At 45.0% G+C, this 12590-nt stretch overlaps 1 protein-coding gene and 1 long non-coding RNA gene across 3 annotated transcripts in view; one reads left to right on the forward strand and one right to left on the reverse strand.

Annotated features, from left to right (window-relative positions):
* Positions 1-2657, reverse strand: part of LOC135897636 (uncharacterized) — a 50031-nt gene extending 47374 nt beyond the window's left edge. The window contains exons 1-3 of one of the 2 annotated variants that reach the window (XM_065426331.1): positions 2519-2657; positions 1210-1225; positions 492-607 (exon numbers count right to left, since the gene is read on the reverse strand). In XM_065426331.1, the coding sequence (XP_065282403.1) occupies positions 492-607; positions 1210-1225; positions 2519-2552 (166 nt within the window). In that variant the 5' untranslated portion in view covers positions 2553-2657. The other variant, XM_065426330.1, reaches the window with a different exon arrangement.
* A 64-nt stretch (positions 2658-2721) lies between these two features.
* Positions 2722-10222, forward strand: LOC135897639 (uncharacterized). The gene is made up of 2 exons (XR_010563103.1): positions 2722-3186; positions 9251-10222. It is a non-coding gene; the product is annotated as an uncharacterized lncRNA (long non-coding RNA).
* Positions 10223-12590: the final 2368 nt, after the last annotated feature.

Raw genomic sequence — 12590 nt, forward strand, 5'->3', positions numbered from 1 at the left:
GAAAGCGTTTACAGTGGTTGGCTAAGTGTGAGTAATCATCTTTACCAAGTGATCGGAGATGCTCTTTGGCCGGGTTTTAACACACCGACCAGTTTTGTCTATGTGTACTTTACTGCAAGTTAATGGCAACATGTACTACACCACACCCGTTTTGCGTCTTACAAACTTTGAAGTTTCCTTTAAAGCACAAACACAGTTGAGAGCAAGCGCGTTTGTTAACTTACTTGTGGCCCTCGTCTTTTGTGCACGTTGCGGCTGATCAACGAATTGCAGGAAGGTTGAAAATTGAACTGGTTGGTGCATTCTTTTTCTTTGTCCCTTTGTTAAGAGTTCCTCCAAACAGCTAACAATGAATGATTACTTGCAACTCATGTCCGCGCTAAGTGCGTTTCGCAGCTTCTTAAATTGTGTCTTCTCGTTCTGTTGACTCATTGATACCACCTCTAGCACTGCGAAAGAAGAACATAAGAAGTGGCGACGATCGGGCGTACTTGACGTTCTGGAGTGGAAACTCTGTAGAATGAAGAATCCGAATATGACGGACAGCACGAGGGCGCACAACACCACCACCATGCTCTCCCACGTGAACAAGTGGCCGAGCGAAGACCTGCGATAGATTGACGCCACGTCTATAAGTCGCAATGCGAAACTGCGTGATGCACGTTTCACTCACGATTCTTATGGAATCTTGAATTGGATTGTCTTGGATTTATTTGAATGAGTTGGACAGTGTCGTGCCTTTGCTAATAGGTCAATATTTTTAGGCATTCGGACATATTGGTGCAAAAATGTTATAGCGCTAATGCAAGCATGTACACATTTAGGAAATAAAGGAAGAGGATCTTTAGGGATAATAAAAACGTAGATAGCAATGCACCGTGAGCGGCATACTTCATTTTCACGGAGTGCGTTAATCACAGTGTGACAGAACATATCGAACCGCTCATGGAATCAATATCGGAAGCTACTTGGATTGTTCCGTTTTTATGCCAAAACATGTGAGTGTTCAGAGAAATGGTATTGACGTATACTTACTTTCACATATGTAATTGGCACAACGGTGTAGATATTTTTCGGACACATCCATGCGAACTTTAGCGACGTCCTGAGCTTCACAAATTACGTTAGCTGGTAAATATGGTTTCCCATTTTGTAAGAGACGGTTGCGGACCCTAGTATAAATTGAAAAGTCATCGTGAGAATACTTACGGTCTTTCATCGTAGGCTGAAATTAAAAAGAAACTACCTAATATAGTACTGTTCAGCCAGCGAACTTGAGCAAATACTTTCACCCATTCTTTTCTTTTATTTTTATGTTATTTTATTTTGTGGTAACAACGTTATCGTACATTTTGAAATGTGATAAAATGGTAAAAGACACAGTAGGTGCCATCGGAATAAAAAAAAGTGCCTTAAATATTCGCAAAGGAAGCAATGTAAGGATGAATAGCAGTAAATTTCAACACTTTTTTCGACTTGTGAGTCCTAATTAGGGGCGGACTTATGGGTTTATGTAAACGGGTGCGGATATGAGAACAAAAAATGGCGTGGTACGGGTGGACGGAGAGATTGCGTTGTCAATGGGCAAGAAAGCCCTTTGTAAACAAAACGCAAAGATACTGTCTGTATAAACTTCTCAAAGAAATTTATTAGCTTGCTCTCTGCATTGCTTTTTTTTTGCGACGCAACCATGTACACTATCAACATTTAATCTCGTGTTAGCACGTTGTCACGCCGTTACTTGAAGTGATCAATTGAAATCAAACGCGCAGTGGAACAGTGGGAATGGCCTGCTGAAGCAATCGTGGTAAGCACGCATAATCCCCTAAAACCCGTATTTAGCGAGTCAGTATAACTGTAGTGCGTAGCTCAACACCCTATGAAATGCACCAATCGACTGGGCCCCGTAGGTAGCAGGTGTACTAGTCGCTGTTCTCGTTTACCAAAGAGAAAAAAAGGAATGAAGAAAAAGAAACGATGCCGCTATATTACATGGTTCTACAATGATTCCTTCACAATCTAGCTCTCGTTAGGCCAGGCGTAGGTGTACTCGCATCCCTTGCCGAATAACCTGCTCACCGCTAAGAATGATCAACGCGAGGACACGGAACATGAATGACAAGTGTTCTCGCTTCTCTATGATCTTTTTTTTTTTAGCGGCAGACATATACTCGCTTATCAAGCACCACCTACACACCAACAACTTCGCTACTCCCGTCGCAAAGAATACCGCAGTTACTGACTCGATCCGAAAAGTGTTCGCTGCGCGCCTTCCATGAGAGACGAGCTGCTCCGACGAACTTTGCCCACGATGCGCTCCATGTTCCGGGCTCCGGTGCCTGGCCGAGGGACCCGCGATCCGAGTTCGCCACCGACGTGTGCCGGGTCCCAAATGCAGTTGGCGGCTCGCGGTGCGCGCGATGGGGCAACGCTGCGGCGTGCACCGCGAAGCCCGACAACCGCCTCGGTCGCGCCCTAGGGAAGAGAGCGGCGCACGGAGGCGAAGCGCGACACTTGCCCTTGTGGTAGCCGGGGGCCCTCTGCGTGGACATGGCTGCGCTGGCGGTCGACCCGGCTATGGCGATGCGGATACGAGGCGGGCAGTCCGGAAACTTTTACTTCCTCGCCTCCCGCGCGGTCACCGTTGGCGAAGAGGAGGAAGCACGAAGCCGATGCCGGAAGTAGGCGAAGAGGAAGAACTGCTCGCCACGCGGTATAGCAGCTTTCTCGGCGTCGTTCGGATCGCAACAGTGAGCTTTCGGGGTGAGCTTTCGGGGCTAAGTGTCGGGCGGAGTTAGTCCAGCTTTGTAGATACCTAGCAGGGTTTTAAGATAAATTTACATTGTCTGCTACGGAGATAGAGCCACAAATGTCTAAATGTTCTCCAGGGGACGGCACGGGCGATCTCCGCCCTGGTCGGCCTCGCTACCACCTGATCAAATGCCTCTTGAAGCTTTCTTTCGTAGTGGGGTGAGCAGCATTCCTGTGGCGCTGGTGCCTCTGCATGGAGGAGCCATCCGGCTCAACCACCCGAAGGCAGTGCAGGCGGAACTTCAGGCGGCAACGCACCACTACTTGCACATCACTGATGTGCGACAGTTTGGCAGAGGTGGGATTGTTTGCCGTTCGCCAGACCAGGCGTGTGTGCACGACTTACTTAAGTGCTCATCATTTGGATCGATGCAAGTAAGTGGCTTCATTCCCCCGCATCTTGCCTGCACTAAGGGAATAGTTCGTGGTGTAGACTCCTCCTTAAGTCCGACAGAGACCCTAGAAAAGCTCTCCGCGGCTGGAGTAATTGCTGTTTCCCGGTGCAACAGAATGGTGGACAATACACGCGTCCCTACTGAGTCAGTAATTGCCACGTTTGCAGGTACGTCTTGCCCTTCAGAGATAAATGTCTGGCCTCTAATATTCAGAGTGGACCCGCTTGCCTCGCGTCCATTACAATGTCGAAATTGTTGGCGCTATGGTCACAGCATGGGTGGTTGCAAATCCAGCCTTCGTTGTTGTGTCTGCGGCGGGAGCCATTCCGCTAGTAATTGCTCGGCCGAGTCGGACTCTTGCTGCCTCTGTGGTGGAGCCCACAAAGCTGATTGCTCAAACTGCCCTGCGAGAACTCAAGAAGTCCAAATAATGGAGGTTATGGACAAAAGGCGCTGCTCACGTCAAGAGGCAATTGCGGCGGTAAAAGAAAGAGCGCATGGTTATGCGAGTGTGACAGCACGAACCCAAGCTGTCGTTGATGGAAGCCTGTCAGAGGTAATCGCACAAGCTATTGAAAAATCTATGGCTAAAATTATGGAGCGCATAGTAGAAAGCGTCACAGAATGCTTCAATGGACTGGTTACCTCAAAGTTAGAAAAATTATTACCGAGTGTTACTGCCCTGCCATCATGCTCTGACATGAATGCTTGTTTAACCTACTCTCAGGGAAATTGAGCAATTGCGTCCGCAACCTATATAGAGCAAGCCAGGTCTGATCAGACAACCCTGATCAGACAACCCTGATCAGACAGAAGTCAGTCAGAAGTCAGAAGTCAGACAACCCTGATCATCCAGATACCTCAAACATGGAAATTGACGTGAGGGCACATAAAAGGAGGTGTTCTCCCCTTGAGGCTACCACTTCCCACTCAGTTAGTAAATCCAAGAAAATCCTCCCTGAAGTCAACCCGAAAGGTAATATATTGGAGGAGGCTGTGGCCTCTGCGGTGCTCTCATCACTGGAAGGTAGATGAGGGTATTGCAGTGGAACTGCAGATCAGTATTCGCTGCTTCTACAGATTTAAACGTTCTATCGTCTCAAATTTCTCCAGATGTAATTTTACTGCAAGAAACCTGGTTATCCCCTGAAAAACAATTTTCTCTGCGCAATTTTAGGTCCTTTCGCCTAGATCGCCCATCGAGAGGTGGGGGACTGTTAATTATGGTCTCAAGCAAGTTTTGCCACAGGGCAAATATATCATTCCAGCTGATGTCTCCAGAATGTGAAACTCTAGCAGCAGAAATTACTCTCCCTGGCAGTAGGCCTTTCTCATTAGTCAATATATACTTTCCCTCGGGTGTGCAGGATACACACCCACTAGACTCGGTTATGGCGAAATGCGGTAAAGATATAATTTTGGCAGGTGACTTCAACTCTCATCATGTATCATGGGGATCCAGGACAGACTCGTGCGGAATGCATCTATGGGACTGGGCAATCACAAATAACTTTTCGTGTCGAAATTCGGGATCAGTTACGTTTCTTCGCGGAACGTTCATATCTGTGCTGGATCTTACATTTTCAGGTCCAGGTATTCCCACATCCGCATGGGAAACGGTGAATGTCGGGACGACAAGCGATCATTTGCCGTTTGTGTTTGAAGTGGTAGTTCCGCAGTCCACCGTGCAGGCTCGAATCCACTATTTTGTGGATTACCGTACATTTAAAAATTGCTTGTGGACTACTTTCAAATCAATGGAAAATTCTCCATTGAAAGCCGAGAATATTTGCTCAATCATTGATACTTCGCGCAAAAGATCAGAGTTCCAGTTAAAGGCATGTAAAAACACTGCTTCTACAAATTGGTGGAATGACGATTGCTCGCGGGACTACAAGCGACGCAAGGCTGCATGGAAACAACTCATGCATAACCAATCTCCGAAAAACTGGAAAAACTATAAATTTATTGCTGGAACATTTAAAAGAACGGTTGGTAAGGCAAAAGACGATTACAATGTCCGACATTTCGAATTCCTTTCGAAAGCAAATAATAAGCGTGCATTATTTCGGTTTTTAAGATCCCAAAAAATGATTCCACGCCCCTTGAACTGGGAGTCGGTAGTTTTAACCACAAGTGAAAAAGCTGACTCTCTAAATGTAATCGCGCAAGGGTTAGAGACCCGCTTCGCTACCTCTCTTCCCTTCTCTCCTTACGCGCAGGGCACTTCAGAAGATTTCGAAGAGTTTTCCATGTCAGAGTTGTCCCAAGCCGTTTCCTGTTTACCAGCTGCAGCCCCAGGTCATGATGGAGTCACTACCATGATGATTAAACTTCTCTTTGAAGTCGCTCCTAACGGCCTGTTAGATACCATAAATTACTCAGTACAATATGCATGGTTCCCTCCTGTGTGGAGAATTGCGAAGGTGATTCCTCTGCTGAAAGACCAAACCAAAGGGTATGTCCTAGACAATATTCGGTCTATTTCTCTAACATCAAATTTCGTAAAATTAATAGAAAGATTATTAAACGCACATATGGTTCAGTTTGTGACCACAAGAGAATTATTGAGCCCCTGCCAAATTGGCTTTAGACCAGGGATGTCCATTTGGTGCGCACATATCGACCTAGAAAGCCGAATTCAGTTGGCTCGTTACCAAACACAATATGCTGCCCTAGTCACGTTAGACATTTCTAAAGCATACGATAGTGTGGAATACCCTTTATTAATAAAGAGGATGCAGGATATTGGATTGCCAGACTACTCCGTGACGTGGACTGCAGAGTTCTTGCAGGGCAGGGAGTTTTACTGTGCACAAAGCGGAATTTCATCGGGAAAATTCAGACAAACACGCGGGGTTCCTCAAGGGGCAGTTTTGTCCCCGCTGCTGTTTAACATCCTACTCAGCTCCATTCCTCATCATCAAAATGTAAGCACGTACGTTTACGCTGATAATATAGCGTTTTTTGCATCAGCAAGTGTTATTCAGTCACTGTACGAATGCTTGCAGAAATACTTATGCGAGCTAGAAGCATGGCTAGCAGTATTCGCTTGTCCCTTAATGTAAATAAGAGTGCCGTTCTTGTCTTTCCCCTACAAGACCTAGTTACTATATCCCTTTCATACCATCACTCCCCTATCCCCCAAGTGGAAAAGGTCAAGTACCTTGGAATTATTTATAATGGTAATCTTGATTGGCGTCAGCATATTGAACATATAACTTCAAAAGCTTCTCGTGCAATGGGGATATCACGAAGGATAAGTAATTATCGATGGGGCTTGCGCAGAGACACGCTCATAATGATTTACCGCATGTATATTCGACCTATACTAGAGTTCGGTTGTGTGTTATTCTCCGGCGCCGCGGCTTACAAGCTACGCCCACTAGTTTTGCTAGAACGGGAAGCGCTTCGCTTATGTCTGGGGCTACCAAAGTTTGTAGCCAACGCTGTACTCTACAAGGAAGCACGATTACCTTCCCTTGAAATGAGATTTAATATACTTACCGTTCAAGCATTTATAAGGCTCTATGAATCCCCACTAAGAAGATCTCAGTCCATCTTCATCAAACAACGAGTCCAATTTTTTGGAGTCAGATGGCCACGGTTTCACACGCCACAAGTCATTGTATCGCAATCGTTATTGAATCCGTTAGACGTAAATATAAATGATATAATCACGGAAAACAGCATCTCAAATTCACTAGTTATTACTTATGATGACCTATACCCATATAATGCAAAGCAGCTTCCCTCGCATATTCTTAACGGCTTACTCCAGGATCACTTGAATCAACTCCACACTAACGTAATTATAGCAACGGATGCTTCGCAGAGTGAAGAAAAGGCAGGAGTTGGAATCTTCTCATCATCATTGGACTGGTCTTTTTCTATTCGGCTTCCCGGCTTCACTCCAATATACTTAGCGGAATTCCTAGCTGTTGTCCTAGCTTTACGAAAGCTACAATCTTCCAGGTCAACGGCGGTAATAATCACAGATTCTTTGTCGCTGTGCACCTCACTTACTGCTCCCGGCGAGACACAGATATAGAAAACTTTGTACTCACTGGCTCCAAATCATTTGAGAAGTTTACGATTAATAAGGGTACCTGGCCACAAAGGCATAATTATGAATGAGGTGGCAGACAGCTTGGCCAAGGCTTCTATCAGCGGCCGAGGGCTTCCCCTTCTTCCAACGATGGGCTTTATCACGTCCGCCAGGTTCAGAAGATACATCCTTTTAACATCTCAATCGAACCTCAAATCATCATTGGAACTACGCCACTTACAATTCCCTTGGAGCAGGAAGTTTTGCAAAACAAGACAAACGGAAGTTACATTAACGAGACTACGTTGTCGAGTCCCATCTCTAAATTTTTACATGCACCGATCTGGTCTGGCAATATCCCCATTGTGCCATTTTTGCAATGCATTAGAGACGATTGAGCACTACCTACTGAAATGCCGGCGTTTCTCCTCCATGAGGAAAATGACATTAGAAATTACAGTGCGACAGCTTGGTCTGCCATTGAACACTCCGGTACTGCTGTCTTTCGGAGCGTCTGTGCTTGGGCATTCACACAGGAATGTGTGCTTCGCCTTAGAAAAATTTATTATTGAATCAAACCGATTTCATTGATGACCATATTATTATATTCATTCCTCCTCTATTGCCTCATTGATATATTAAAGATAATTATTTTTTTCCTCTACGTAGCATGACAATCTACTGAACCGTTTCGATTTTCCCGCGCCTAAATTCATGTAACAAAATTTTAGATTTTTACCTCCATTTTCTGAACACATAAGCAAAGTCTGCCCGACTCTTGGCCAATCCCCGCGAGTGGGTAAGCGCCAAACTCATCAAGGACATCATCATCATCATAATAATAATAATAATCATCATCATCATCAAGTTTAGCACGGGCTTAAACGAACGTTGGTTTGGTATTCTTGGGCGCCTCGACTCGCCGACACAGGGATGAGTAAACTTGCGCTGCAGTTGAGTTCGTTCTTTTTGGTTCCACGCTATTTAAGTTTGCTAAATTGGATGGACCCTACCGGGGACTATGGATCCTACCGCTAAGTCGCACCAAACACCGCACACAATCTTTATCGTACAATCTGCCTATAGGTACCTAAATGTTCTCGAAGATAATCGTTTTTCTCTTAGGTTGCTTTCTACGCAAACCTTCACGGAATTGATAAATCTATCCAAGCCTTCGACCGAATAGCTCACCTGTGTAACTGTATGACAATGCATTGTAGGGGACTCGACCGAATTCTATTTATCTGTATTTTTGTCTACGTTGGCGTTAGAATTGTGTAACGGGAATTGGCCGAGAAATTGTGTAATTGCGTTACTCATGTAAAATCATGACAATGTAATAGCTTACGTGTAGAATACAATTATGCAACAGATTACAGGTATTGTGATTTTGATTTCTGTTTCTGTGTATACTTTGCAAACTGTCGCATTGCCTTTGTTTTTCACCACACTGCTGCTCTGTGGGGCATAGGGGGTCCTCAAGCTGCATTCGGCAGCTTTTTCCCTTCCATCCTCTCATTTCTGTACTTTGTTTTGAGACAAATAAAATCCATCTATCTAAAATCTATCTATATATCTAAGTTCTGACCTCAGTATGTTATTTTCGTTTTGCCAAAATTAGTTTTGGTTTGTGTTGTATTTATTTGTTCAGATATCCTCCCTTTCTTTATATATACGTGCGAGAAGTTCTGGATCTTTTGTTTCTAAACCACCTAATTTGAGTGTTAGTGTTTTAAGTGTCTTTAAATGTAATTTTATATATTATTATTTTGGCAGTTACCCGCTGCTTGACCAATCTCCCAAAGTGGGTACGTGCAATAGATGCATATGCCTATACATCTACGTCGTCAACAAACATAGAGAAACTGGTATGTTCGAGAGGGCACGCGTGGTGGCGGTGCTTATGTGAAAGCGTCTTAATACGCGACGCGGCCTTGGTATCTCGCCATCATCTGCAAACTTTTGCTCTTAATTCTGACGTCACTGATCACTGCAGGTGCTGTATATTGAAGGAAAGGAAAGGAACAGAACGGTGAAGATGAAAAGACTTCCATGCAGTTCCACTACCAGTGCACCGGTTTCCGCAAGCCAGGTCATCTCATGGCCAAGCACGTGTTCTAAATCATAAAGAGACACGCAGGAAACAGGACGACCATCCCGCACTACAGTGCCTCCCCCCGATCGCAGGACGGGCTCGACAAGCGTTTACGTATGACGTGCTCCTGGCCTTCGTCGTCGAGTCCGATCCGCTATTCTGTAACTGCGAGACTCCCACACGCACACCGGGCCGACCGTCCTCAGAGTTCTATCCGCTCCCATGCCTGAATTACCTTCGACCCCAGCCAAGGTGTCGCCACTCTTTTCAATGAAGACGTCACGTCCAGGAAGTCGTTCGGTGTGTTTTGTTTGACTCCTGGGTGCGGCGAGGGAGTAAACTTGGAGTACTTGGTAAAACCCACTAGAAACAAGGGGAGTAAAATCAGCTGCTGATCTGGAGTGGTGCAAACCTGTTAAGTAAGTCAGGAGAAAGGAAAATGGGGGCGATGACGATGATGTATAGCGTTAAACTTCCGCAGAAAGACTAACCGCACCAACATCCACTAATGAGGAATATGCAGTGGGAGGCATGGCTTGCGGACGAGGGTCGGGAGAGCCAGTTGGCTCTTCTGGACCAAGCCCGGCGAGCCGCTAGAGCCAGTGGGGCCCTGGTATAGGGGCTCCAACCATCGTGCCTTATTTTATATACATTGAATAAAGTTTTACTCTCTCTCTCTGTGGATGCAAGGACACTGGGAGAATCTTCTGTCAGCATGGCCTGTGTTACACTTTCACAGATGGATGAGTTTCCTGTTGGGATCTGTGTGGACATACACCTGTTTTTGCGTCTCCTTTTGTGTAACGTCGATTAATTGCTTGTCAACCAGCATTTACACGGCATGTTCAATAAACTTAAATTTGTTAGTGCATCTTAACATCGTCTTGGTCTCTAGCAGAAAGGTGTTTATTCTTTTTATAGCAAAGCTGTTTATGCCTAGGCGAAACACTCATGGTCCGACCACAGAAACCCTACTGCAGGGGTATGAGCCATTAGTTATGAGCCATTGCATTCGTCTTACGTGGCGGACAGACAAATTTCTTGTTAGGTAGGCATAGAAATGCTTATGCATTTAGAACATATACATTTATGTATGTATTATTGCAGGGAAAGGACACAGAGGGGGGCGGGGTTAAGACAAGATTATGATGATATAATTATCTCGCAGGAAAGGTGCGGCTGGCCATTGGCTACACCTATTGTGAGGTCGTTTCTCTCTCGCAGCAGAGCGCACATGCAGCAGTCTCTCTCAGGCTTTGCAATAGGTTCAGAAATGTGTCCCTGTATTTCATTAAATGAAATGTGCAGCCCCGGTGTGTCACTTGGTAGCTACAGTACATAACCGAGTCATAAATGCTATGATTAACGTATTACAAAACACAAATGCGTAATATAATTCAGGAAGACTTTGATGGACCGGTTGGATTAACACAAGGAACCACTCATTGCACTCTGCATGATGGTGATAGTGTGAAGCGCAATGTGTGGCATTTCAAATAAACAATGTCATAAACCCAAGCCAAACGTCTGCGTAACCTCATAAAGAAACACAAACCAATAATTCAGACATACTTTAATAAACTGTCAAAATTAACCCAGTGATAAACACCGGGGGTGCATGCATATTTCAGCTTCACTGGTTTACCATTTGTGCAGGGTGCATGGGCGGTAATTTTTTCTGTCATTGTTTGTTAAGTATTGTGTAATGTCAGTAAAAGATGTTGCTGGGCTAGTTCGTGCAATGTATTAGTGCTGCTTTTTAGTTCTTGTTGGTTTTTTCCTAATGTTGTGCCTTTTTATCTGAGCACCCCCTCACCTAATACTCCAACCTTGCAGCCTGCGAGGTATATAAGTAGACGAGTAAATAAGCACATGTCATTCATTCATCTACATAAACCTCGCACCATCCGCTCCTCAACGAACGTCACTGTGTTGATCTCTCGCAGTGTGCATCTACATTACCTGCCATTTGCATTTTGGTATAGATTGTGAACAGGTGCTGCATAAACATTACATGACATTAAGGTCGTGACCTAATTCCACAAAACAGGCTAACCGTGAGTGGTTAGCCTGCTAAAAGCGATTGGCCAAGAGAGAGGACAACAAAGCGGGCGAGAAGCGTGTCTTTTAGAATGTCATGATACCACGTACAGGTTCCTACAAAAGTGACGGTAGCTGCTCAACAAATTTGATGCGTCGGATTTTGCGCCTTCATAAATATTCAGAGAGGACTCCCATATATATATTCCCAGCACACGCACCGCGATGGACTAACCAGGCTAGCGCTAAGGGTGAATTTCACAACACAATTTTCATTCCACGTCCAGTATTTATACAGATAATTTGCGGCTTCGTCCAGGGGCAGACGCAGGCATTCGGGTTGGTGCTTGTTTTTGTGTTTGGTGCAAGAATATGGCTAGGAGCAGGCACCACATAGGCGCACTTACGAACAATATGCACAGATCATTTCTCCAGAAGCTGACGCTGAGCACGGGTAGCGCGTGGATCTTGTAGGGCTGACACGACGACTTCGTGGCAGCCGAATTCCAAATACTGCATATGCAGGGAGCGTTGCTACATGAACTTGTTGATAGGAACTTGTTGATAGGTCATCTGATAGGTCATGAACCACAGCATGCCACCGCTGCGAACAGCTGTTTACGTGCTCGTGTCGCACTGAACTTAAGAAACCGCCGTTGCGCACTCCAAAACAAATCTTAACCTCAACACCTTTTGAAATTACAAAACACGCATTTTATTTGCTCCTAACAAAAAAAACTCAACAATACTATAATGCAAACGTTTTATCTATTACAATAAAATAATTATGCAGCGTGTGCAACGAAACCTTGCAGTAAGCAACCCTGGGCGTCGCACCAGTCGCATTGTTGAAATCGCAATCATGTGAAATGGGCCCTCTGAAAATCGCATTGCGACGCGTGCGACTGCACCGGTCTTAGTCGTTCCAGTTGCAGCATGTGAAACAGCCTTTAGTTGGCGCCTGTGTCGTGATTGACCTGCGCCAACCAACGGTGACATTTAGTACACAACCCTCAAACATGTTCCTTAATAATTCCAGGTAATGAATTGTTAGCTGCTTGGAAGGCCTGCTTAAAGGTGCATTTCTCCTGACTGAGTGATTGTTAATTAACTTTCCATTTTTTCCTACGAGTTATGACCTAAATCCTCTCACTTTTTCGTATCGTGGTAAAACCAGACATGCAGTTCGTAATGATTTATT

Source organism: Dermacentor albipictus, chromosome 5 (genome assembly GCF_038994185.2).
Source record: "Dermacentor albipictus isolate Rhodes 1998 colony chromosome 5, USDA_Dalb.pri_finalv2, whole genome shotgun sequence".
NCBI classification, from domain to species: Eukaryota; Metazoa; Arthropoda; class Arachnida; order Ixodida; family Ixodidae; genus Dermacentor; species Dermacentor albipictus.